Raw genomic sequence first — 25,885 nt, 5'->3', positions numbered from 1 at the left:
ATTTGTCATTCAGTATTCATGCTACAAACACTTCCATCTGCCTGGCACTTTCCTGCTTATCGAACATTTACCGCAGCGGTCTAATTGGGGGAACTTGGCCAAGCTGACCACGAAATGCGTTGCCCGATTGATTAATTGGCCAAGATCGAAAGCCCTTGTGCCCATTCACCGAACGATGGTCAAACATTGGTCCGCAGCCAATCATTAATATGCTGCATTGACTCTGAGCCTTCCGAGTGGCAAGCTACTCCGCGGTTACCAGTCAAATTCACCAGTGTTAATACCCTTAGTGTAAGGATAGGGCATTGACCTTGCATATGATATGATAAGTACATGGCCTAAGCGAATCACAGTATCTATGGCATCTATTGCCTTATCAACACATCGAGGAAGTAACGAAGTTTAGATGATTGAAGATTACTCTTTTAGTTATTATTAATCGCAGTAATTTTGAAGTGTTGGTGCGAGCGATTATTTGTAATTATACATTTTATTTGTTTATTTCTTAGAAATGGTTTTAACAACCCCTAATATTTTTAATATTATCAGCACATTTATTTTGGAAAATCTCATTAAATTGACAGTCAAGTGTCCAAAGGTTTCTTTCCGTAAGGCACACCCAACTTGATCCCGTTTCCCGTTCACAGGTGGCGAAGGACACCATCCCCATTCCTCACAATCACTCCCACTTCATGGCAACTGAAGTGCTTCATCTCGCCCGTAACTTCATGACAGTTCGCATTGGGGTCGAACGGCGGGGCAATATAAATAAATATGCTTGTTGTCTGGCAAATCGAACTGCACTCCCACGGCCAATTTCGTAGTGAAAAATTAAAGATAACATAAATGCGGCTCGCCGGGGCACGCCATACCATTACAGTCCATACCATAGCTATTCGATTCCATACCATGGCTATGCAAAGCGAACCGTAGCGTTGCGATCCCGATTCCCATTCCCATTCCCATTCCGGACGGAGCTAGGCCCGAAAAGCGGAAAAGCGGCGGAATGCCGTGCCAGGACATCAATGTCGGGGGCTCTGGCGTGCTATTTGAATTGAACAAGTGTCAGCGTCGAGGGGAAACAGCGTCGAAGCTGACGCTCCATGGTGCTCCAATGGAACTACCTAAGCCCCCGTCCGTTTCTCAGACGTTGTTGTACAGGATTTGCATGTCCTGCCAGTCCGACGCTCTCAAAACTCAAAATATTAACACTTTAACGCCAAGTTTTTTATCCGGCTGCCGGAAATAGACAGCGCAAACGCACACAAACATAGCTGCTGAAACACAAATACCAGTGCAGCTCTTTTGGCCGCGACGGCGGCGGCAAAACGCCATGTTGGATTATTCAACTCGACGCCATTTCGCGTCACAATGCGCGCTATGCGCCGCCATCATTGCAACCGACAGCGAACGGCACACGGCTGTGGCAACAACTAAAACAGGACCTGCTGCAGCAGCAACAACAACTGAAACAGCAGGAACAGCAGGAACAGCAGGACGAAGGACCACGGCGGCCCACACGGCGGATGAAGTTGCAATTCAAAGTCATAAACACGTGGAGCGTGGGCGCAAAGTCTCAGCTAAGCCGGCATAGAGAAAGTGCTGGGAAATGGGAGCGCGAAAGCGTTGGAAAAGCCGGGGAAAAGCGGGAAAATCCGCGATGGCGGTGGCATGGGCATGGGCATGGGCAACGGTAGCGGTAGCGGTAGCAGTAGCTTCACTTCCTGCCCCGAGATTCCTAGTTCGCAGTTCCCTTCCCCTTTCCCTTTCCCTGTCCCTTCCACCATTCGTTTTTATTTCCAGACCATTTTGTTGTCTATGCAACATGACAGACAGAGGGTATCAAAGGAGTATTAAATCCACTCCATTTGGCCGCAAAACTGCTATTGAGTATAGTGGCATTCACTTTGATGGCTGCGCGTTAAGGAAATACTTCACTCGGATCAAGTATTTTATAGTATTTCCTATAAAAATTGTTTATTTACGCAACAGCAGAATACAGTTTCTAATGAACTGAAATATTTATTACAGTCGTATGTACCCATAACAATTTTATCAGCCTATGATTGTTTAACTATGTTATACAAATAAACAATATTAACTGGCTTTAACTAGCTTAAATTTTATGGGTGAACTTATTATTTTATATTTGGACTGTAGTATTTGTTGCTTTGCAAATTCAAAAATATCTCGCGTATCTGTAACTGTTTTACATTTATTTAAAAAAAAAAAAATCTGCCACATTTATCTATTATTGATTTAGTTTTGCTTGCAGAAATTGCATAATTTATTTGACACGTGATAGATTTATCGAGACTGACAGTTGCGAGTTCAAAAAAGAGTTGCCTTTGACGATATGATTGCGATAAGAAAATGTAAATACGACATTGATATGAGAACGCTTTAAGTTAGATAGTTTGATTCGTAGCTATCGGGTAGCTATAAGGTCGAGATTGCGATGGCCAAGGAATGGCGACTGTTGTTTTTCGGTTGGCACTGTTCGTTTTTCATTTGCATGCGAAATTCAAACATCAGCATAAAAATGCAATTTTTATTGCGCAACATTTCTCAATGCCCGCTGCAAATATTTTCGCGGGCTTTATTATATTTTTTGCTTTTTACGTTGCCATTGCCGGTCGCCATTGTACTGCGTTTTGTTTTGTTTGGCTTTGTATTCCTGGCTTGGTTTTGTTTTGCCCTTCCTGCTTCCAGCCATTGTTGTTTGTTTTGGTTCGGCTTGTTGCTGCTGCTGATGTCGCTGATGTTGCTGCTGCTGTTGATGTTGCTGCTGCTGCTGCTGCTGCTGCTGGTGCTGCAACTACTGCTGCTCATATTTATTTGCGCTTTTTATTCGGACCCCGAGGGATGGTGTGTATGTAGGTGATTCTACTTGGGTCCATATAAAAACCATAGCCGAACCAACACCATCCACCCACCCGCGGCTTTATTATGAGCTGCACTTTATGAAAATGCAGTTGCCAGCCAGCCAGTCGCAGGCGTTCCGCGCTTCGAGTACATTGCAAATATTTTATTATTGCACAATTTCGCCAACTTATCCCGCCGGCATATGAATGTAGAGGAGGTGTATATACTCGTACATATATATAAATATATAGAGATGTATGTATATGCATTTGTATGGCAGAGAATCTCCTGTTGGCCGCAAGGCTGCAGGAAGGATGCAAGCCAGCTAAAATAATATTTCGTTGCTGTTCGCCGTTTGCTGTTTGTTTGTTTGTTTTTGTTTGTCGGTTCGTTTAGTTGAAATTACGTTCTGTATGCCACTGAGTTTCATAGAAGGAGAAGCAGTACCTACTGCCACAACAACAACAACAAGTTGAGCCGAAAAACTTGCTTTCGGTTGTTATTATACTTGCGTTTACTCCCGGCAAATTTGCCGTGTGCCGCCTTTTCTCTTCACGAGCTCGACTCTTGTTGCTGTTGTTATGGACACCACTCCATCCCCTTTCGCCATTTTCCCGCCACTTACCTGGCACTGTATTCCGTTACACCATGAACCACCGAGCCACCAATCCAGCGAACCACTGCACCACCCACTCGGAACCACCCATTAAGCCACCCACCGAGTCAGCAAGCACCCCGTGTTTTTGGTTTTGCTTTTTTCGTGCTGTTTTTCCAACATTTTAACTTCCGCTCAATTTACCTTTAGGCCAAGTAATTTAAAAGCTGACGTGTTTGTACAACTACAATTTCGACTCATGTTGCCGTTGTTGTTGTTGTTGTTGTTGCTGCTGTTGTTGCTGCTGTTGTTGCTGCTTTTGTTGTATTTGCTGTTGGCATTGCCTGTGTATAGCACTTCCTGGTGTGGGTTTTAGCCAGGTTTTTTGGGCCGGCTCTTGTTCTGGTTCTTGGATTTCAATCTTCTATGCTCGGCACCAGGTTGTTTTCTTTCCGTTGGTCAAATTATTAAAAAAGAAATAATATTTGGCGAACGATGAAATTTGCTACCGCTTTGCCATATATACCTATGTATATATACATACATATATATAGATATAAATATATATATATATAGATTTTGTTTATTTGCCCTCCGTTTGACTTGCGCTTGAGCCAAAGTCAAGTCAAGTTTTTTGATGTGGCCCGATGGACTAAAAGTCAAAACATCCGCAAAAGCTGTTAAAACTGTTTGCCCCGGCTAATAGTCGCTGCCGAAAGCCCAGCGCTCAGTGGGTAAATATTAATTAAAGTCGATAGTAAATGGCCGAAAAGCGCTTCGCCCACTCGCCTGTTATTCTTTCCTACCCATTTGTCCTGTTTTGGCACCCCTCATCCGACCCGTTTAACATGTGAGCACGCAATTTCCTTGATTGGCAGCGCAGCTCCAAGAAGCCGAAGGAGCCGGAGGAGCACTCGCAGCAGGAGGAGCAATTCGGAGTCGGAACAGGAGCCAAAAGCTGAAGTTGAATGATTGAAGGCGCGCTGCTAAGCTGTCGGCGGCGTTCTGGCAAGGATCTGCATAACGTATCAAAAAGCACAGCATACTTTTGGGGCTCATAGTGCATTAAGGACGACGAGTGAGCGTGTGTGCACAGGACGAAATTTTCATATCTTTAATTGCACCCCAATGAATAATAAATTTGATTTAAAAAAATAATAACTTTTTGTATTGCTTATATATATTTTCGGTAGCTTTACTATTAATGCTGGCATTACATCTAAGTTTTCCTATAAACAGCGAATCATACTCTTTTTATATTGAAATTATTTATTTTTTATTTTTTTCTTAAAGAACGTTGAATTTCCGTTTCGGTTTGAAATTGGTTTCTACTGTCTTTATTTCAGTTTCAACATTAAAAAGTATACAATACACTTCAAGAAGTGCTGGTCAAACAGGAAGCAGTCAAATATTAAATATGATCCTTGTTTTGGGGTCGTCATTTTCCCCGCAGTGTGTGTGTGTGTGTAAGTGAGCGGGGCTGAGCTGGAGCAGTTAACGCCATTGTTTGTGTTAAGCTCCGACGAATCTGGCAGCCAGGTCAGCCCCACATCTACCCGCAACTTGCAGTGCCACCTCCATAAGCCCCACTCCAACCCCATTCGGTAAGGTTCGGACGGCTTTCCACCAGTTCCTCCCCGCCTCCGCCACCGCCTACGCCTCCGATTCCGACTGGCGGGCAAGCCAACGAGTCTGTTAGCCAAGCCGCAGGCTGGAGCTGAAGCCGAAACTGGAAATGGAGCTAAAGCTGGAGTCCGTGGACCACAGGCAGCGCAGTTTGCTCCTGCAGATCCTGCAGCTTCTGGTCCTGCTGCTCGTGCTGCTCCCGCTGCTCCTGCATTTAGTGAAGTATTGTTTCTGCTAGATTAATCCTGTTTTAATTAAATATACACGCTGCCAGCATAAAACCAACAAGAGCTCCGTCGCCGGCAAGCAACCAGCACACGAAAAAAATAAAGCTGCAATGGGAGTGAGGAACTCTGGCGGCGGAAAAAACTACAGATCCACATTCAGCGGCACATCCTGGCAGCCGGCCCGGCCTCCTTCGACTCCTGACGTCATGCAAATGTGAGTGTGCATGTGGATGGATGTGGATGTGGATGTTGACGGTGGTTGGATGCAGGCTGGTGGATGCAGGATTCGGGATTCAGGTTTCAGGGTTCTGGCGGCAGGATGCAGGATGCTGTTTATGCTGCCGCTCCACTCGGAATGACAAAGTGACTTGACTGACTGGGCGAACTGTTTGAGAAAAGGACGAACGAGAGTGCTGCTGCATTCGACCTCGCTTTATTTATTTATATTTCCATCTCCTCCGTTCCCTCCCCACTCCGAACCAATGCGTTTTTCTCCTTCAGCTTTTAAGAAAAATACTTTTTCTCACGCAGCTCTCGCATTTCGCTTGTAATTTCTGTAGTAAATTAAAAATGCTGCGGTAGTTTTTTGAAGTGCTATACAGAGAACAGCTCAGCTCGGCTCGGCTCGACTTGGCTTGGCTTTGTCATGCATGCTCTGCATTCAGGCAAATCCTAAGATTCTGCTGGAGAGCCCCGCAAGTTTTTAAGTTAATGAGCTGAAAGTTCCTTTGCACCAAGCGGCTTCTTCAGGCGGCCACGAGTGCCAGAAACTCAGAGTGCCAGGATGCCGAAATGCTGCAATGCGAGAGTGCCGGAGTTGCATTTCTGGGGGAATTATTTTTTGCACTACATCTGGTGATGGTGATGAGACCCGAGCCTGAAAGCATTCTGCGCAATTAAGAGGTGCACATAAAGAAAACTATAAAAATTTCCCATTCGAAACTTTGCGTATTTTAGTAATTAGGTAAGGAGGAAGTTTAATTATTAGAAAATGGAATTAGAAACTAGAAATGAGTTCTGTGAAAGAGACTTTTTAATTTGTTTTCTTATCATTATTCTTTAAAATTTTACCTTAGTATCAAATTACATTAAAAAACCAGGCATATTTTATTTACTTTCAATGAAATGCAATGCTATGCGTTTAGCATATTTTCGCAGCATATTATCCTTATTACTCGATTTTTTTTATGTTTATATAAAAGGAAAAAGATTTAATCAGATTTAAGATTTAAACAGATGTTGTGATCCAATATAGATAATATTTGTGTCAAAATTTGTGTAAAGCACCTTTAGGGGTACAAAAACATATAATAAACATGTACATAATGCAAAACTTTCTGCCTGCAACCCGTAAATTGTTCAAGTTGCGTTGTCAGCACTCAAAATATTTCATCATGCGGAATCCGCAGCCACTTCAGCTGTGCCAACCACTCCCGCTCGTCGTCGAGTTGTCAGGGGGATAGCGATGGGGATCGGGATAAAGGATGTATCACAACTTATTTGCCGGGATAACCGGCAGCTAATCAGTGCGCCACTCGAGCCGCAACTTCAACTTCAGCGGCAACTTCAACGCAGCGCAACCTCGAGACGTTATTGGGTTTGTCGTGCTGCCAAAGTGCAGTAGGGTGCTTCATAAGCGGCTGCCGTCAAACAATCTTAACGTTTGTTGTTTGTTTTCCCGCCAGACTCGTGATCCCATGTTGTTGCTGCACTTGCTGCTGCTGCTGCTGCTGCTGCTGCTGCTCCCGCTGGGCGGACATGCAATTTCAGTCCATTAAATGCGACGCGTACTTAAATGTATAAGTAAACTTCACTGCCGGCGAGAGTAGCACTGCATAAGTGTGTGTAAACATTTCCACGCACTCGCAGCCGGAAAAAGGGGGCGGTGGCCGTGGCTGCTGAGGGGCGTGGTCCGCCGTACAAGTGTCCATTAAATTTTGTCATTAATTTTCGTTTGTCCCCCCCGCGTCGCGAACTCGTGGCTTCTGCTGTTTTACTTTTTCATCATTTCATTTATTTACGCAGCCGTATATAAATTAAGCAATAAATGAAAAGATGCAGCGAAAAAGTTTTCTGCCTTAAGCCCGATTATCAGCTAACTTATAACGCAGGAATGGTTTTACTGATAGATGTTATATACGTATGTATATATAAACCAACCAATCCACATTTATTTACCATAACTTCTGTTTGTGGCAGGCCAAATATATAAATTAGTTTCAGTGCAGAAAGCATATTTGGCAAAGATACTAACAGGTTCAAATGCACATCTGATGGTGTATTTCTTATTGGTTTTGAATCCATTTGCCGGCTTAGTTTGGTTTTTGTGGGCTTGGCAGTATAGATAGACCAAAAAATAGATAGCTTCATGCGGCAAAGAATTTATTTATAAATCTCGTTTATTAGTTCAATTTGCTGTTAGTATAATCGATGCACTCGGCATCAATAAAAATCAAAAACATAAATCTCTTGAAAGCACGTATGTATTTAGCAATTGCCCAAAAATATAACGATAAACACAAGCAACACAACAAATTTTTCTGTAAATAAATAGAAACAAGTACGAAATACCAGTGCAGAAACCGAAATGAAAAACATTTTGCAGCTGAGGAGGGTAATGGACCGTGGGATACCCTGCAAACAATTGCCAAAGCAATTGAGAACAATCAAAAATGCATAGAGAAACTTTGCCCGGTAATGTTTTATTTGGCTTCTTGCTGCTTCCACTTGCTCCCCAATCCTCATTTGGGATTGGACTATATAGTTGGGAAGTTTCGGGTGGAGCTAAAGCAAAACCGAAACCGAAACAGACACGGACAGAGAAACTGGAGTCAAAACTTCTGCTTCTCGAGTGTGAACTTCGCTTTTGGCCAGGACATGTTTCTTCTAACCCAATAAGCATAAAGCGAACATTTGTTGCTGGTCCCTGGCCATCAACTAAGTTTAATATTTGCTAAATCATTTACTGTCTTGGGAGGCATAATTTCCGCATTTCGGTATTTTCACATTTCCAACTGCCCGTGGAACACATTCACCCTTTCGCTCGCCAATTTATTCCTAGCATGGCGACACAAAAACTGAACAAGTGAAAAATCGCCATGAAAATGGCAAGCGCTTGGCCATGTAATAACCGAAAATTGATAACAATCAATATGGCCATGTGTGACGGCAGGAGCAGCGGTGTTGTTAGGCTCACCCATTTAAAACTGGCACCTCTGTCGATTTTCAACCATGTTTTGCCATAGCTCTGCTATGTTGTGTTGTGTTTTGTTGGCCATGTTGCTGGCATTTAACCCGTAACCTGTCGTTGACAGGACCACGACCACGCCCCACGCCCACCTCGGACTTATGCGAATATCACAGGAGCGTGAACGCAAAGTGCACGCATTGAGTTTTGATTGCCCCGACATCCCACTTCCACTTCCACTCCCATTGCTTTTGCTTTTGCCAGCAACTTAGTTTATTTGAAAATGCACTTAAAATTTAATTTAAATGTAAATTTGTGCAGCGAAATGTTGTTGCGTCGACTAAAAAAAATGTTTATGTAAACAGTGTAAGAGTACGGGAGGCGACAATAGCGGGCGCAAAAAAAAGGTATGGAAAAAATGGGAATAGAATGCAAATGCAAATATTGGCAACAGCGGTGGAGTTGGCCAAAAGCAAAAGAAGCGTGTGTAAGCTGCCTGCTGCCTGCCGCCTGTCGGAGTGCGAACAAAAATGAGAGGAATTTATATGCAGATGCGAAAGCATTTTGCACCCCATTCGCCGGCAACAGTCACCAGGAAAAGCGGGAGAGGCGGGAAAAGCACAAAAATCGCTGGTGCAGAGCTAGTTTTCCAGCATGTGCATTTATTTTCAGGTTCGCCAGCGAGCGTGGCGTGCGTGAAATTTAATAAAGCTTCAGCTCGCCACACCCCGCAACCTTTAACCCCGCTGCAAGCTTCAAGGACCAAACGCTATACTCCTGACCATGGCTCAAGTTCCTCGCACAAAAGAAAGCGGGAAGCCTGCAGGGCACGGCACAGCAGTTGGTGTTGATGTTTATTAAATTTCGCTAAATTATGTAATCTTCGAGCGGGACGCTCACACAGCAGCAGCAGCGACAGGAGCGGTAGACGCAGCAGAAGCAGCGCGACACTGGCAAATGCAATTCGGAAGAACTTAAAAAGCAAACGCACCGCAATAAAAATGTCCTCGCCCTCGTCGCCTGCGGCTGTCATCCGTTTCCTCGCCAAATGCAGCTGCGTGCACTGGGAGAAACTCCTTGCAAACCCTTACTGGTTACTAGGTCTTATACAAAATATTATCAATCTAATCTACTTACCAAACATAAGCTGAAAGAGGTACCGAGAATAGCCGTCTAAGTTGTTTAAGCTATAGCATAACGTTTTCTGCTTAATTGCATAATTAAGTTGATACTAACTTAAATGTAAAACAAGCTATGCATGTCATAACTTTTGTCCAGTGTGTCAGTATGTGCTGCACCCTCGGAGAGCTGTTTTCACATTGTTGCTTCACACTAATCTTCTGTCAATGCAATGCCAGGATGAGGATGAAAGCGACAACAGCTTGCCGAGGACTACTTGGACTACCACTCCCCCCCGTCCGCCACCCAGCGACCACCTTCCCATTAGCCAACCCACTGCAGGATCCACCAGCCAGCGACCACCACCCACTGAGCTGCATAGCTGCAAAGACCAAAAAGTACAAACCGCAGCCGCAAACGTTTCAATGTTGGTAGTCCAGACCTAACACCGAACACCGAACACCGAAGACTGAAAAGCCGGGGGAGCTGCTGGGAAGATGGGCGGGAGTTTTTCGCGCCCAACTGAAAGCTGTGTGTTTGGGGGCGAATCTCTGGTTTTGTCTTTAAGTGTAAAAACATTTTGCTTTTGGGCACGGCAGGGCAGAGCGACAGTCAGGCAGTCGGGCAATCCCAATTCGGATGCTGTTGCTGTTGCTGCTTCTGCTCCTGTTTTCCTTTCCCGCTTTCCCGATAGCCAGCTTTTTCCGTTCTCCCGTTTCTGTGGCAGCATGTTGTCGCCGATGTAGAAGCGTGTCACCAGCTTTCCACCGCCGATGCAGTCAAGTGCAAGTGTGTGTGGGTGTGGGTTTGGATGTGAATGTCCTGTGTCCTCTGTCCTGTGTCCTTGGTCCTTCGTCCTGTTTGGATTCGTGTGTGTTACCAGCTTGTCGGTTGTTGGGCTGTCAGTGCGGTTAATGCTTTTAGCCGCCGAAGCCGAAGCTGACTCCGAACACCACCAGACGCCCCAAAGGCCATCTTGCCATCTAGCCATCTTGTGTAACTCTTGAACTCAAACTGGCCCCCAGGCCTGCACTAGAACTAATGCAATATTCTTATTATTTGGTTTGCCTTGTTTACTTTATTTTACTTTATTTTATTGTATTCTATTTTATTTAATTTGGTTTTGATTCGCCCATCCTTATGCTGTTGAGCTGTTGTGCTGTTGTGCTTTTGGCTTTGTTTATTGGCTCAACATGCAGCTGCTGCAACAATTTGTCTTGACGCTCGGTGCCTTTCGGCCAGCATGTGTGTTTGCGTTTTCCCTACTGTTTCTTGTTTGCCCCACTGACTGTTCGCCAGTTTGTTTGTTTGTTCGTCCGCTTTACACTCCCATTGTTATTGTTTTATTTAATGTAATTGCTTCTATACCAGCCCCAAAACGCCGCCAGACAGAAAGACAGCAACTCTGCACGACAGGAATTTTTATTTTATTTTTATTTTTTGTTATTTTTTTCTCGTTTTAATATTTCAACAACAGACGCCATTTGTCTTGGCCGCAAAGTGGACAAGTAGCTTGGCAGCCGAGTCCTGGTTATCCTGGCCCGGCAAATTAATTTCGTATTAGCGCACTCTGACAAATTAAAACCGCAGAGTCAACAGCCCGACAGGTTCCACATTCAAATGTGAAGGGAGAGGCAGTGCCCCTCTGCTGGCAAATCAATGGCATTTCGCAAAACTGGCCCAGGCCCACAAATTATATGCAAAGTAACAACTAATAAATATTCAATGGCTGTCGCATTAATCTTTGAACACCAGCTCCCCTTCGCAGCCAGCCGCCAGTCAGCAGCCTGTCTCTCGCTCGTATAAATATAAAAAATAAAAAAAAGAAAAGAGAAAAGAGGAAACGCATTACTAATGCCAGTCTCTTAGCCGGACCCGGCCCACTGTGTTTATGGCCCATTACTCTGGAGCCCCGTCTGCGGGATTCGGATTGGGATTGGTGATCCTGGGTGGACTCGGATTGATTGTTTGGTGTGCTCGCTGATTTAATTAGTGTTCGAAGCGAGCTGCTTTGCTGGTGCGATTTATTTGGTTTGATAAATATCAAATAGTTAAGCCTCTTCAAAATTTTTTAAAAATATATCAACAGTTCATTTAATGGGACTAATAGTAAGGGATATTAAGACTAAGTAAGAGCTAAGATTATTCACTTAACTAGTCTATGCAAAAAGTGCTAAAAACATTTATTTTCTGAAATATTATAATAATATAAAGATTTAATTTCATTTATCTTTATGTAATTATATATTTTGCCTACCATTATATTTATATTATTTATGCATTATTAATAGCAACAGAAAACAGTAAGATTTTCCATCGAAAGACCCACTCCCCCAAAGGCACAAATTTGCCCAAGTAAGACAGCCATTTGCTGTGCAATCTTTGAGGAATTAACACCCTTAGCCCTTTGTTGATCCTTGCAGAGGGTATCCCCCAATCGAACCCCCTGTCCTGTCCGGTTCGTTTTGTAAATTTAACAAATAGTCACTGAGGTGAAAGGGGCGCGTGCTAAGGTCGTAAACAAGCAGGGCCAGGGGCAGTTAGCCGTTGGCATGGGCCTCGTAGAACGAACGACAATACCTGACCGACCGACCGACCGGCCTGACCTGCTTTACCTTTAGACCTTTATGCACACACAAACACACACACACACACACACACCCGGCTACACTGACCACAGTGACGCTTTGGCCACTCAACAAAACCCTCAGGCACTTTTTAATCTAACAAAATCCAAAGAAACCGCACGTCGCATAAATAATGAGACTGATGAGGGTCCATTATGGGCACGTAAAACCATCGTCATCGGAAGAGAACGGGGGGATCGGAAAGTGGAAAATCGGAAAAGCCTGGCTTTTCCGGGCGCCAAGAGGCGGGGGGAGTCAACAGTCAATGTTTGAGCAACGTGTTTTTAAACAGCGCTAGGTGTGATAACAGTTGAGGTCCGACCTTCAAGAGATGGGGGACTGGGAGATCTGGCGGTCCTGGGGTTTCTGGGGTTTCTGGTGGTCGGGCGACCAGGATCGGGATGGTATGGGGTCAAAAGCATGACAATGACAGCATAATTGATTTTCGAACAAAGCAAAGCAAGAACATGGAGGCAGAGAGGCAGCCGCATTTTCTGCAAGACAATTTATGAAATGGGTAGCCCTAATACATATAGATACATATATAGATATGGCACACAAACTACCCAAGGCTGTATATAAGGGCTGGTATATACATATTTATACATATATAGCTGGCCGAGAAAGTTTGCCGGCGACCAACAAAGTAACACACTAAACTACTCTGATTTGGCTTACCTCAGGAGCAACTTTATAAAATGTATATAAGCCGCAGCTTATATTCGTGTGGAAATAGAATTTGGCCTCACTTTGGATGAGTGCGCCAATCTGTATACTAAAAGTAAATTTCTATAATTCTTTGTTTTTTTTTCTCATTTGTATTTAAATAAAAATCAGAGTGCGTCGTCTGGGGATTGTTGGTAAGTATTTGCCGCACTTTTGCACTCCTGAGGATTTATTGAAATTATTACTTATTGACAGTGGCCAGTCGGTTTTGTAAATCTGTATTATCATGAACATAATGTTTATTGAACTTTCAATAAACAGCAAATTCTATGAACTCTACTTCTAGAGCATACTCTTTTAATACCTTTTGCAACATTTCTAATTGATTCAGCTCCTTCAGTGCCCTAAGTTCTAGAAACACCGCAATGGCGATCCTTTAACGCTCTCCACTTGGCTGTGCTTTATTTAAAATTTATTTAAATGAAGCCGAACGTATAAATAGCGCCACTTTAGATGCAATCAATGGCCTAAGCATTTCAACGCTGGCCCACAGTCAAGATACCAAGATACGAAGATACCGAGCTTTTACAAGCGAGACGGAGCACTCGAACATGCTTCAACAAATTCAAACAGATAAAATATGCAAAAATTAATTAAATACTTGCGCTTTGCATGTTCCTTGAAAACAATTTGCCAGACACCAAGGCTCATGTCGAAGGTGTCTGTGTGTTGGAGAGACTGCCCCTGTGTGTGTATGTGTTAGCCGGAAGTAGCTGAGGGTAAGGACCATGGCCGAAAGGGGCCGAGGTGGCACGAAGGGGCGTGGCAGCCGGGTCGGCGTTGAGTTGTTGCCGTGGCCAGCGATGTCGACGTCGGCCTGTCCAGGTGTGGAAAGTGTGCTATATAATTTGCAGCCAGCTGAAAAACAGGAAAAAAAGGGAGGAGAAATGCAAAGAGCGTGCAGCAGGAGGGCCAAAAGGAAAATACCAACAACAGCAACGGCAGCATGCCGGTGCAACAACAACATCGATTGCAATTTACTGCCTGATGCACTTAAGAAAATTTATGCAAATACCCAAAAATACTTACTTTACTTTGGGCGCCGAGGAAGGCGGTAGCGGTGGGAAAACTGCCGGGAAAGCAGGGAACACTTCAGAGGCGCCTCAGCAAGGACAAACGGTATTATAGCATAAATTTTATACTGGCCAGGTCTACGAACCATCGAAAGAGACGGAAGAGGCTAGATGGCCGGCGCAAGAGAGATGGGGCTATGTTACCTGGCATACTAAATGAAGCAGCGCCCACAAAACTGCCAGCGCTTGCTTCATTACTTAAGGTGGGGATCCAACTCCCCCTCGCCCTCACCCTTTCACCATTCTTTATTTCCCATCTTTTTGTTGTATTTTTTGTTTGAAAAATAGTTAAGAACAGCGCACACACACCGAAAATGAAGAGCAGGGCACAAGGCGTACAAGGCACGGCACCCCCGTGTTATATATGGCAAATTGAGCAAGTCGACCGCCGAGAATCTGAGAATGCCCCCAGGTCGTCAGCGGGCGAGTGAGTTATGCAACCTGGACTCTGTGGACACTGTGGCCAAAACACGGCGAACACAATTGGAGGCTGGCTGTCCAACAGGCCACTTCGAGCCATCCTCCTCCGACTGCTCCCCTCTGTTTTTTTTTGCTTTTTTTTTGTGTTGTTTGCTACGTGCTGGCCACTCCGCAAAGTGGGGCATAAATCAGGGGCCAGCTCAGGCTGCAAAACTGACAGCGGACAAATTTCCACCGCCGCTTGACGCTGCACTAATTTGCCCAGGCATTCGCTCATCTTGAGATCCTGAGCCAAATTGATGTGCCCCGAGCTGCAGTTGCAGTTGCAGTTCAGCCAGGGACGCAGACAGAGAGATGAAAGCTGGGAGATGAAAGCCACGACGGAGATGGAGATGGAGCGCTCCAGAAATCAGAGGCGGCAAGAAATATCGTGTTAACCAAATGTTGGAGCCAAGTGTTTGGGTGCTGCCTCAAGGGGCCAAGGTTCTCAAGTCCCAGGTCCCAGGCCCCATTTTGTTACACAAGCCAAATTTTATTTTCTCTGAATCACAATCTAAGACTTTAATCTAAATTTATGGTTTATTCCACGCAGAGATGTTTTCTTGCACTAGCTTTGATATTTATTTGATTATTTTTTAACCAACCATTAATTACAATTATGTAAATAATACACTAAAGATTAAATTAAAAATTGAGGTGTAGCGGCTATAAAATATCTGTTTATACTAAACAATTAAGTCACTTTAATAATTTTTTGACCAGAAAAAATAATCTGCTTTGCAGTGTAACAAAAAATACCTTTTTTTGTTTGCTCATTATATACGGTTAAAATTTCAGTTAAATGATGTTTAAGTTCATGTTTCACCAGGCCCTTTAATCAACATGTTAAACACTTGTTTCAGTCATTATAACACATTTTTCCGTTCAGTGCAGGTTCAGCTTATTTCATGTGCTAGTAGGCACTTGTTGGCGACTTGTGTGATGAAGTGCAGGCAGCCTGGCAGGCAGCAGGCAGCAGGCGATGCATCCGCAGCTTTCGGCTCTCGGCGCTTGGCTTCCAGCCACCCACATCTTGGCCAAAAGGGGCAGCTGAAGGTGGAGGAGGAGCTGCAGTGCTGTGGAGCTACCCAACTGGTTCCAGGGCCTGGCTAAATAACTTGCAGCAGGTGCTTTTTACACATTTGCCAGCCCAGCTCGACTCGCGACATGAGAGAAGACAGCTGCAGCCTTCGCTCGGCAGCTAAACGCACTATGTGTGAGTGAGTGTGTGTGCGTGAGTGAGTGTGTGTGTACATAACTTAAGATCTATGAGGATTTGAGGTTGTTTAGTGCCATGTACAGTGCAGAACCTGCCTTTCCCACTGCCTCCTGCCTTCTGCCTCCTGCCTGGCATGGCCCATGGCTTTCCGCCACCCATTTCAGCTTTCTTTTTGCGGGTGATGTGTTGTGTGGCCCGCACTTAAGGTAATTTGCATTGCAGAATTTCGCATAGCTCGGCCAGAGCTTCGCTGCAGCGAGGAAGCGAGGTAGCGAGGAAGCGCAGGAGCGAAGAAGCGGGCCAACGTGCCGGGCATGAATGAAGCAAAGTGCTACAAAGGATTATGCAAATTAATTATTTTTCGCAAGGCGCCCGCTGGTTAAAACAAAAAAAAAAATCAGAAAAATGGGCAAAAATAGTGGGCGAGAAATGGAAGGCACCTAGAAAGTGTAACGACAAAATTGTGGGCGCAACACGCCCCCCGGCGGCTGCCAACAATGGCCAAATAGCTGCAGTCACTCCACCATCTCAATCTCTGCGCCTCACTTTTCCCAGGGAAAAGTTGTTTAGTTTTTAGCAGCTAGGAGTCGCAGGACGAGCCGGAGCAAGAGCAAGAGCAGAAGCAGGATCCTCGACGTGGCTGGTCGTTTTTTAGTTTTGTAGTTTTTAGATTTTGGTTGAATGCATTTTAATAACCAAGTGCTCAAGGTTGGCACTTTTGATGGCATTTTATTTAGTTTTTTTTCTAGCTTTTTTTTTTGTAGTAGCTTTCTGCTCAGAGCTCAGAGCAGAGCTCAGTGTTCTATGCAGGCGACAACCACCCACTGCTTTTCTGGGCTCCAAATGGGGGGGTCGTGGCACAGGTTGTAACTAACTGGCGTTGCTGCTGCTGCTGCGGCAGCTATTAAATTCTACAACTAGCTCGTCTCCAGTTCGGGATGGTAGTGGTGTTGCTGCAGGCAAAGTTTTATTTAATGAAATGCGGCACAAATAAAACCAAAAAACGCAACATACGTATATAGGAGAAAAAATCGAAAAAATAAAAAAATTAGTACTAGTACGGCAAAGGAGATGGCAAACCCACTGCAACAACAAACAAGCCCAATAAACATTAAAGGGAAAACTTTACCTATTAAAATGCTACGTAAATTTTCATTTTTTTCCGCAGCGTGTTTTATTTGTCGTTTTTTGTTTGTTTGCTTGCTTGTTTATCTCATGTATTGGCAAATGTGTTTAAGCCGATTGGCCGGCTTCCATCTAGCATTTGCGATGTGCTGTGCATGCTAAAGCTAAAATTAAACCTTGCCCAGAGCTTGCACCTGTGTGCATTGATTAGTTTGGGCCACTCACAACCACACATACACACACACCCACTCATATTACCAAAAACACCCACACATAAAACCAAGTAGCGATAAGGGCCAAAAGGATTCGAGGATGCAGGCATACATACAAGTATGTGTGCGTGTGTGTGGGCTGCATTTTGTGTTTTGATTAGTTAATTACCTTTTATCTGTGTTTTTGTTTCCGCATTTATTTACATACGCTCTCGGCTAGTTTTAATTAATTAAATAATTGCCGTGTAATAGTTAGTGCACGCTGCACTTTGCCAATTCAATGCACAAAGCACGCACACCAGCATGCACACCAACATGCACTCCAAATGCAACAGCATTTGTTGACTGCAGGATACAAAACGGGTAAATGGAATGGGAATGGAAACCACAGAATTCCGTGACAAACAGCGTAAAGTAGTATTTTTTGTGCGTGTGCAATAATTCTATTAGCATTTCCTAACAAGTACAAAATCAGAAATCTCTATTAAATTTTTAATGTTGTAGTAGTTCAAATTCTATTATAAAATAAGGCAGAGAAAAAGGGATTTTTGGACAAAAACAAATCCTATTGGAATTTATTCTATTCTGAAATACAAACTAGTTTGCTCCATTTCCTATACCATTTACACATCAGTATATCCCTAATACTTTATGGCGAATTTACTTTTTGGCCAGGCGCTGAAACTTAAGATGCCTGTGATGGCTTCCACCTAAGAGAAGTGTTCAAGTCTTTAAAGAATCTCAGAATTTGCATTGGCTTTAAGCTGCATGTGTGTTTTTGTGGACACTAATCGGCTTAACTTTACTGCTGTTGCGTCATACCGAATACGAATTTCTTCGAATATGTACTATATGTATGCACAGTCGAATGCAATTACATTTGATGTGCCATAAAGAGAGCCTCGATGGGCGGGGTGATTTTGAATGGATTTAATGCCGTCAAGCCATTTCAATGAGAAATTATGCTTTGCAGTAAATGGAAACAGCGTTGGGCCTCTAAGCCTTTTAAATCGAATTGCCCAATCGTCCGCGCTCCACTGCCTTGCCACACAAAAGCCAACAAAATGTAATACTTTGGCAAAGTAAATAGCCAACTGGTCATGGGCCCAACCCCAAATCGTTGGCTGGAAATGCGATTCCCCACGCATAATGCCGAATGACTTCATGAATCCAATAAATTAATAAACTTTTGGAAATTCGCTGAGGTCACTGAGCGAGTTGTTTCTGCTATTTTGTTGTTGTGGTTTTTGTTTTGTTTTTATTTTGGTAGTGGGAAAAGGAACAGGAGTCCACCTTTTGCCATTCGCGACGTGGGACCAACCCATTCACAGCACGCCCACTTCAACAGCTCCACCAACGCACATTAATCATTGAATTTTCGGTGGCCAACTCCCTGGTGGGGCGAGTGAGACACCAGTCCGCTTACCACCACCAGAAAATCACCCGAAAGCCGCCCAAAAACCACCGAACACCACCGAACACCACCGTAAGCCACCCAACACACCCGCAACTTCCCGCGCGTGAATAAAATGTACACAAAATTGACTTATTGCCGGTCAAACACCTTTCAAAAAGTGCGTCTGAGCCGCCGTGTGTTTTCCGCTGTGTACGGGAAAACTCAATGGGGGGGGAGTGGGTGGCCCTCAAATTAAATATGAAAACTTTTACCACCGCCATGCCGCCGACGAAACCGCCGCACCGCGCCGCAGCCCAAAAATACATTTAAAAAGCAACGCAAAAACGCATGCAGGCAGTGGTAAAACTTTGGCATTAAGTCTCCCAGCCAGGACAAGTCAATAAATTTGTTCGCATTACTTAATGGGTATAGAAAGTTGGTTTATCGAATGAATTTCGAAAAAGTCGGTGGTTCCTTTTTATAGGATTTACAGGATCTTTTATAGTCGATGATATTGGAGAGTTTTTTGCCAGAACATTTTTAGATTGATTTTTTTTCTGTTATATTTTCTTAAATTTTTCCCATGTGACATTTTTTAAAAAGTATTTCCTCATTTTAATAAATATTTGAGCCCTGCATTTCTCGCTTTTAAATAAAATATTATTCACTTCCTGAGAAAAATATATACGTGCACGCCGCATTGTATCTTCTGCGATTATAGATTCCTTTGCAAATGCCATCCATTCCGACCGCACGTACAAGTTTAATGGGAGTTCCCGCAACTTAAATTAGAATTTTTGTTTTCCTCATTTCACGGAAATGGGATGGATCTTGAATGCCAGACTCCTCCGCATCGAGTTGTTTACCTTATCACGAAATTAATAAATTTCAACTTGCTTTAACGCGCCTCGAAGTCCACTTGTTTGTCTTTTGCCCCCTGCCTTGACAATATTTCTCCAGTTTGCGCCATAAATTTGTGTATTTGTATGCCAGAGCTGCTCTTGGTGTTGCTGCTGCTGCTTTTGCTGCTTCTGATGCTGCTATTGCTGCTGCTGTTGTGACCGTTATTGGTCCCCCTTTGTTTTTGGGTTTTTTTCGGCCAGGACTAAACATATTTTCAGGCTGCCAGGACACAGAGGGAGCCTGTGTGTCCTGCGCTGTCCTGCGGTTGTTGCGCCTAAAAGTAGTCAAATTGTGCGGACTAATAAATTTTGTTGGCCGTTGTTGTGGCGCTTGTTTTGCTTTTTGTCCGCCTTTGCCACACCAGCACCCACACCGTTCCACTCGCGACCATTCCCAAAATCCTCCGGAATATTCCGGGGGCATGCCACTCCATTTGCCCTCAGCTGCTCTCCACCAATTGCCGCCGCCGCCGTCGCCGATGATGTGGCTCCTGCTCCTCCTGCTGGTCCGGAGTGCCATTGAAACGGTAGAGCACATCGCACATCCTCGCCGGGCGCACCTTGTTGCTCCCTTGAAGCGGAGTGCTGGATCCTGGCGGTAAGCTTTTACCTTTTTGAAATGACATTCATTGGCTTTTACGTGTTTATTTGGAATTTCATTAAAAATTATTAGAAGCTGTTTTGTTTTCGTTATTTTGGTTGTGTTGCTTTTTTTCCGTACCGGTTTCTGTTCGTTTCGGTTTTGCTGCTGCTTTTCTGTGGGTTTTGTGGGCTTTAGACTGTTTTCGTGTCCTGTGTGTAATGGCGCTTTCATGCTTGTGAATTTTATTTGAAATTTTCTTGCGTTCGGTTGCTTTTTTTTTTTGTTTTTTGCCTGTTGTCGTATCGTTGGTCGTTGAATTTCGTATTTCTTTTTTTTCAGAGAGGGGGGGACAGCATTTTAAATTTGTGCATACTTGTTGGCTTTTGTTTGGCTTCGACTACGGATTTTGGCTGCAGGCCGGCGTCGACATTTCGGCGGCGTTTCTGTTGTCTGGCTATAAATTTTTAATAGATAATGTGCGGAGGGCATGTGAAGTGGGCTGTGCTGAAGCCGTAAAGCTTTTAATCGTCGCTTATTGTTATGTAGATTGTCCTGGCTAATGCCAAAGTCCTGGCCCTCCATCCGCGCTCTTTCTCAGTCCGCAAAAAGCCGCTCCACCACGACCATTGTCCTGGAAATGGCGCCACGTGTTATAGTGTCTCTGTGTGTGTGTGTGTGGCTTAAAAATTTTCTAGCTTGCCCTTATAACTGTAATGCATAAATTAGCCTTTTACAAAGTCATAGATGATAACGAGAAAGCGGAGCTTGGGCGCATTTAATTTGCCTTCGTTTGTGCGGTCAGCCAGTGTCCTTCAGCTTTTCCAACTCCCAATTTTCTTTTTGTCCTTGGACCAGCTTTAACCCCTCTTCCTGTCGCTGAACACACTTCTATTAACACTTTTAATTACTGCATGATTAATAGCTGACATTGTTCTAAGATGCCTTTAATCGCACCTTAAAATGCATGTGCAGGCTTATTTATTTATTTTGAAAGGTATATAATATCTTAGCTAAAAGCTACAAATCTTAGTATAACTTAGCCATGCAAAAGCAATTTGAAAGAGTGTCCCTGATTGTGGTCCATTGTTTTTAGTGAGCAGCACATAATGGGTTAAAGCCAGCTGCCGATGTGCCTCATTAAGGCACTGGCTCTGGCAATGGCAATGCATAAACTTGGCTAGAAAGTATGCTACAGTTTGGCTTCCACTTAGCGAGTCTGTTGCGCAAATTTTCGATTGTCGAGCCGGCACTTCATATGCAAAACTGAACGGAGCCAGGCCGACGGAGCTGCAATGGCAACTAATGTGTCTTGTGTGTGTGTGTGTGTGCGATGCTGAAAATCTGGCATTTGCTGCTTTTGACTTTTTAGCCAGCACACAGACGCTGTACATTCGCATACGTCTACTGACGCAAAACTTCTGAAGCGCACTTGGCAAGACATGAATGCGTAATAACCAAAAGCGGAAGCAAACAACTATAAAGTCAAGGCGGGGGGCCACGCACTGGCGAGGGGCGGAGGGGCGTGGCAGGACAGCAGGGGCATCACATATGCATCAAAAGAGCTAGAAAAACAACGGGCAAACAATGCAAATGTATTTAGCATAATGAGACAGGAGAAATGTGCAAAAATGCAAACATTTGCGGGCGAAAAATGCCGGCGAAGGGGGCTCGGTGGTGGCTGGAGGGGGATCCTGGACAAGGATATGGACTCAGCAGCAGGCTCACACTTTATGTGTGAACGCTGTTCCGCTCCGACTTTGACTTTGGTCCCAGCTCTCGCAAATGGCAACAACGTTTCCATCTCATCCGTTTCCGCTTTTCCCACTGCGAGTGTGACTGTGTGTGTGTTTGTGTGAGTGAGTGCTCGTTGGCTCGAGTGTGTGTGTGTGTGTGTTGGTTTTCAAAATGAAAGTCATATGCCAACTCATAACTCAGCTTGTTGTTGCAGCGTGCCCCTGCTCCTTCTTCTTCTTTGGCTCCTGCTACCCGGCAGAAGTTATTTCATTTGGCATTTCAAGTTGGTTGGCATTTGAATGAAGTCATTACGAAGGTGGCAGCCAGAAAGAGTAAGAGTCAGCAACTATATATGCACAGCCGTGTTCAGAGTAGTAGTACCCTCAACAGGAAAACCTTCGAAAGGACAGGTGCAGTAATGTGTTTTATATCAATTTAATAACATCATCTTATAGTTTATAAAGGAGTCTAGCAGTACGCATAATTAAGAGTAAAGTAAATTCGTGCGTCTTTCCGATTTAAAATATATTGTTAACTACTTCTCAAGGAACTCTGATGATTTTTTGTGGAACTCATTCCCTATTTTTCTGAGCACTCCTGTACATTGTAACCATACAAAAACGAGAGGTAGGGGCTGACTGCTTACATTTTTTCGGTGCTTATTTGTTCGTCGGTTCGCCAGCTTCACGTACTTTATTGCCCGGGCAGTAACAATGAAAGCGTCTAAATAAGCATTGACTTGAAAATACCGAGCCACACACAGGAACACACTCACAAAAAAACCCATACACTCGCACACCGAAGAGCAGAATGTAATTAAAGTTGAGTTGGGAACTTTTGCTTTTATTCTTATTTATTTATTCATTTTAATTCCCATAAAGTTTAACAGGGTGTATTAGACAGGCACTTGCAAATGAACCGTCTACTTGTTTATGCACTAGCTAACAAAAATTTTAAAACACCTTGCTTATATAGATTTTTAGTTATGTTGAAAGTGGAAACTATTTGAAACCCATTTATTAACATCTTTATTTTTAGCCACTAAAGAATCTGTGCAAGTCCAACACTTCTTTGAACAAGTTACAAATCAAAAATAAAAGAAGGATGTATACAAAATAGGTAATGAAATGTAGAAGTAAAATTAAAAAAAACCGTAATTATCAAATTATTATCTGCCATGTTAAAATAGTAACTTTTTTTAAATGAGTAAATAAGATATTAAGTATATTATTCTAATGTAAAAATTAAAATTTCACATTTAAGTTTTTATTATAAATTACATTTTATAAAGTTTATGCATTACGCTTTTGCGAGGTATCCCTCAGTTCATATGCAGAGCCTTCTTTGTTTATGTAAATTGCGACTTTAAAAGCACTTTCAACGGCTTGAACTTGGCTAAGGTGGCTCACGCTCGCACTGCCAACCACAATCTCCTACCCCTTTCCCAATTTTCCCTGTCGCCGCCCCTGGACCCACAACGTACGCAGAAACGCATTAAAGCAGCTTAAAAGTTCGTTTTTCTTCCTTTTTTTCACGCACGCAACCTGAAAAGTATGCAATGCAAAAAGTACTGAGTTTGCCGAATGAGTGTGTGTTGGTAGGTGTGTGGGTGGGTGTATGAATAAAAGGGGCTCACTGAAGGGGGCTGCTGAGCAAACCCCCTGCCCCGCTGGCTCTTGTATTTGCATGTAAGAAAAGTTTACCACAGACCCAGACAAACAGACAACGTGAGAAATACAGGAGGTGGTGGTGGGGTGAGGTGGCAGTGGGAAAGCTGCGACATTAATGCTGCGTGCGTGTAAATACCATGAATCTGTTGGCATGTAAAACACTTTTGTTACGCCCAAAGCCAGAGCGAATAACCAAGGGGAAAAAAGTAAAATATATTGTTGCAGCAATTTGTCAAAAAAATTTGCTCGACTTATTGTTCCTCCTGCTGCAGCAGCACCAGCAGCAAAATCAGTAAAAGCAACAGCAGCAACAGCAGCAACAGCAGCAGCAAGTTGCCGACTTAAGTCGCATTTGAAAGTTGGCAAAAAGTTGGTAGTGGGTGCTGGCGTATTTGTGGTGCAATTATCAAAATTAAAAAATTCAAGCACGTGGTCTTCTGGCCCCAAAGGTATATATATTTATATATATATATATACACATGCCTTACGCAAATATTGAAATGCGAAAATGGAAACCGTCGACTGGGAGTTCCAATCAAAAGTTGAGAGACCAAATGCGGCCAGGGTCCATTTAATTTATGCCCCGCATTGAAATTTATCACTCGGCGAGCATCTTAATGGTTCATTAAATTCATTATTCGTACGCCGCCGAAACAAAAAAAATCGTAATAATCAAATTGGAGAAAAAACCGAAGCAGCACGGAGTGAAAACAAACAAACGAATGAAATAAAATAATGCACATATTTGTGTGTCTGTGTACATATGCAGGGTCCTTTGGGCTGGGAGTTTTTGTGTTTTTGTTTTTTTTTCTCCTTACGTCTGGGCTCATTTTAATGAGTTTTTCCTTTACGTAAATTTATTTTCATTTGAATTCTTTTGCAATAATTTCAGTCGGCCGCGGGCCCAAATGGCTTCGAGGCGTGCACAAAAATGCGATTATGCATTCATTAACGAAATTAATTGCAGACAAATGCAGACAAAGAGCAATTACACACGCATGTGTACGTGTTCGTTTCGCAGTATTGAAAAATCGCCCAGATTCAAATGGAGTGGTGTGAGTGCTTGCGTGAGTGTGTGTGTGTGTGTGTGTGCGAAGGATGTTTTCCCCCACCCGAGCAAAGTGGTAACCTGTAGCTGGGAGCGAAGCTCCAAACTTGGCTAACAAGCAGAGCCAAATCGGACCGGCTTAGGGACTTTCTGTTTGTAGCTGTATGTGTCGTAAGGAGAACATTACCAGGGCTTTTATCGTAAATGCCAACATCTTTTGCTTGTAATTTTCTGTTACGCTCCCAACACACTCGCACTCGCACTCGCATTCACATTCTCATTCAAATAATAATGGTTGCCTTTTAGTTGTGCAATGATTACGTGATGCCTGCAGAGCCACACGCACACATGAGCGAGCACATCCATTAGATATGAGATTTTTGTTTCTGCTGGCTGTCCATGGCCGTGTCTTCTCTTTTGGCCAACAAACCACCCAAAAATGCCCGTAGTCCAGTGGCGGAATCGCGAATGAGTTAGGAAAGTAGAGCTCTTTTAAAACCTAAATATTGTTTACAAACTGCAAAATGGCAACACTCTAAGAGTTCTTGAATGGAAAATGCATTAAACTTCTACCTTAAACTGGATTAATTAAATATTTTTGAGAAATAAAAGCGCAACCATTTTTCAGTCCGCTCCTGTTCTGATCTTTCACTGCCTTTCTTGTGTTTGTTACCCAGCTTATGCGTGCATTTGGCTTCAACTTGTATGTCATACAATTTTGACTCTAATAACGACACGCACATGCACAAGCCCCTTCTCCGATGGATGTACAATTTTTGTGCGCCATATAACAATGCACATTGTGATTTCTGTCCGCCCTTCGTATTTGTCTTGGGGAAAAAGCATAATAATGCGTATACGTAATATTTTCTACTTAGCCGACCCTAAAAAAAAGGGACAAGATGAAACGATGACTGTAGCTGTACAGCATTTCTTAACCCTGCGGAAGAAAAATCCTCATCCGACTTGCTTCTTATGGGCAGATTAGAGATATATTTCAGCTGCAGCCGCAGGAAGTTCAAAAATACTAGCAAACCCCGACTCAAACGATGCATTGAATCAGTAGAGAAAGTGAACTCTTTTATCAAATACATTTGATGTGGCCTGTCCATATGCTTGGAACTCCACATGCTCCTTAAATCCACGTCGGTTATGAAAATGCATTTTACCTGTGCAAAAATTTAGTGTGTTTCGAAACAATTTGCGCACTATAACGTATACGCAGCGTTGTGCGGCAAACGGGCATTAATCAGGCTTGATGGCATGCACTCGTCTGAATGCCGGAAATCCCAGGGGCAAAAATGGTATTGGTCTGATGCGGAAAACAATACGAAGTGCCAGTGCCAGTGCTAGCGCCAGTTCCACAAATGCAGAAATACAGAAATGCTGAAATGCTGTTGAGAACTCAGACTGATGAAGCTGTTGCTGTGTTGCATTGTCGCTGATGAGTTTTGAATGCGTAACTGCAGATGAAGCCTGGCCTAAACTTTCT

At 43.6% G+C, this 25,885-nt stretch overlaps 1 protein-coding gene across 1 annotated transcript; it reads left to right on the top strand.

Moving 5' to 3' along the window:
- Nucleotides 1-1,006: 1,006 nt before the first annotated feature.
- LOC120454224 lies at nucleotides 1,007-1,594 on the top strand. The gene is given in 3 exon segments (XM_039639324.1): nucleotides 1,007-1,297; nucleotides 1,299-1,493; nucleotides 1,496-1,594. Coding segments are annotated over 3 exon segments (585 nt in total).
- Nucleotides 1,595-25,885: the final 24,291 nt, after the last annotated feature.

Source organism: Drosophila santomea, chromosome 3R, assembly GCF_016746245.2.
Source record: "Drosophila santomea strain STO CAGO 1482 chromosome 3R, Prin_Dsan_1.1, whole genome shotgun sequence".
NCBI lineage: Eukaryota > Metazoa > Arthropoda > Insecta > Diptera > Drosophilidae > Drosophila > Drosophila santomea.
This window is presented reverse-complemented; position numbering and strand designations above follow the sequence as displayed.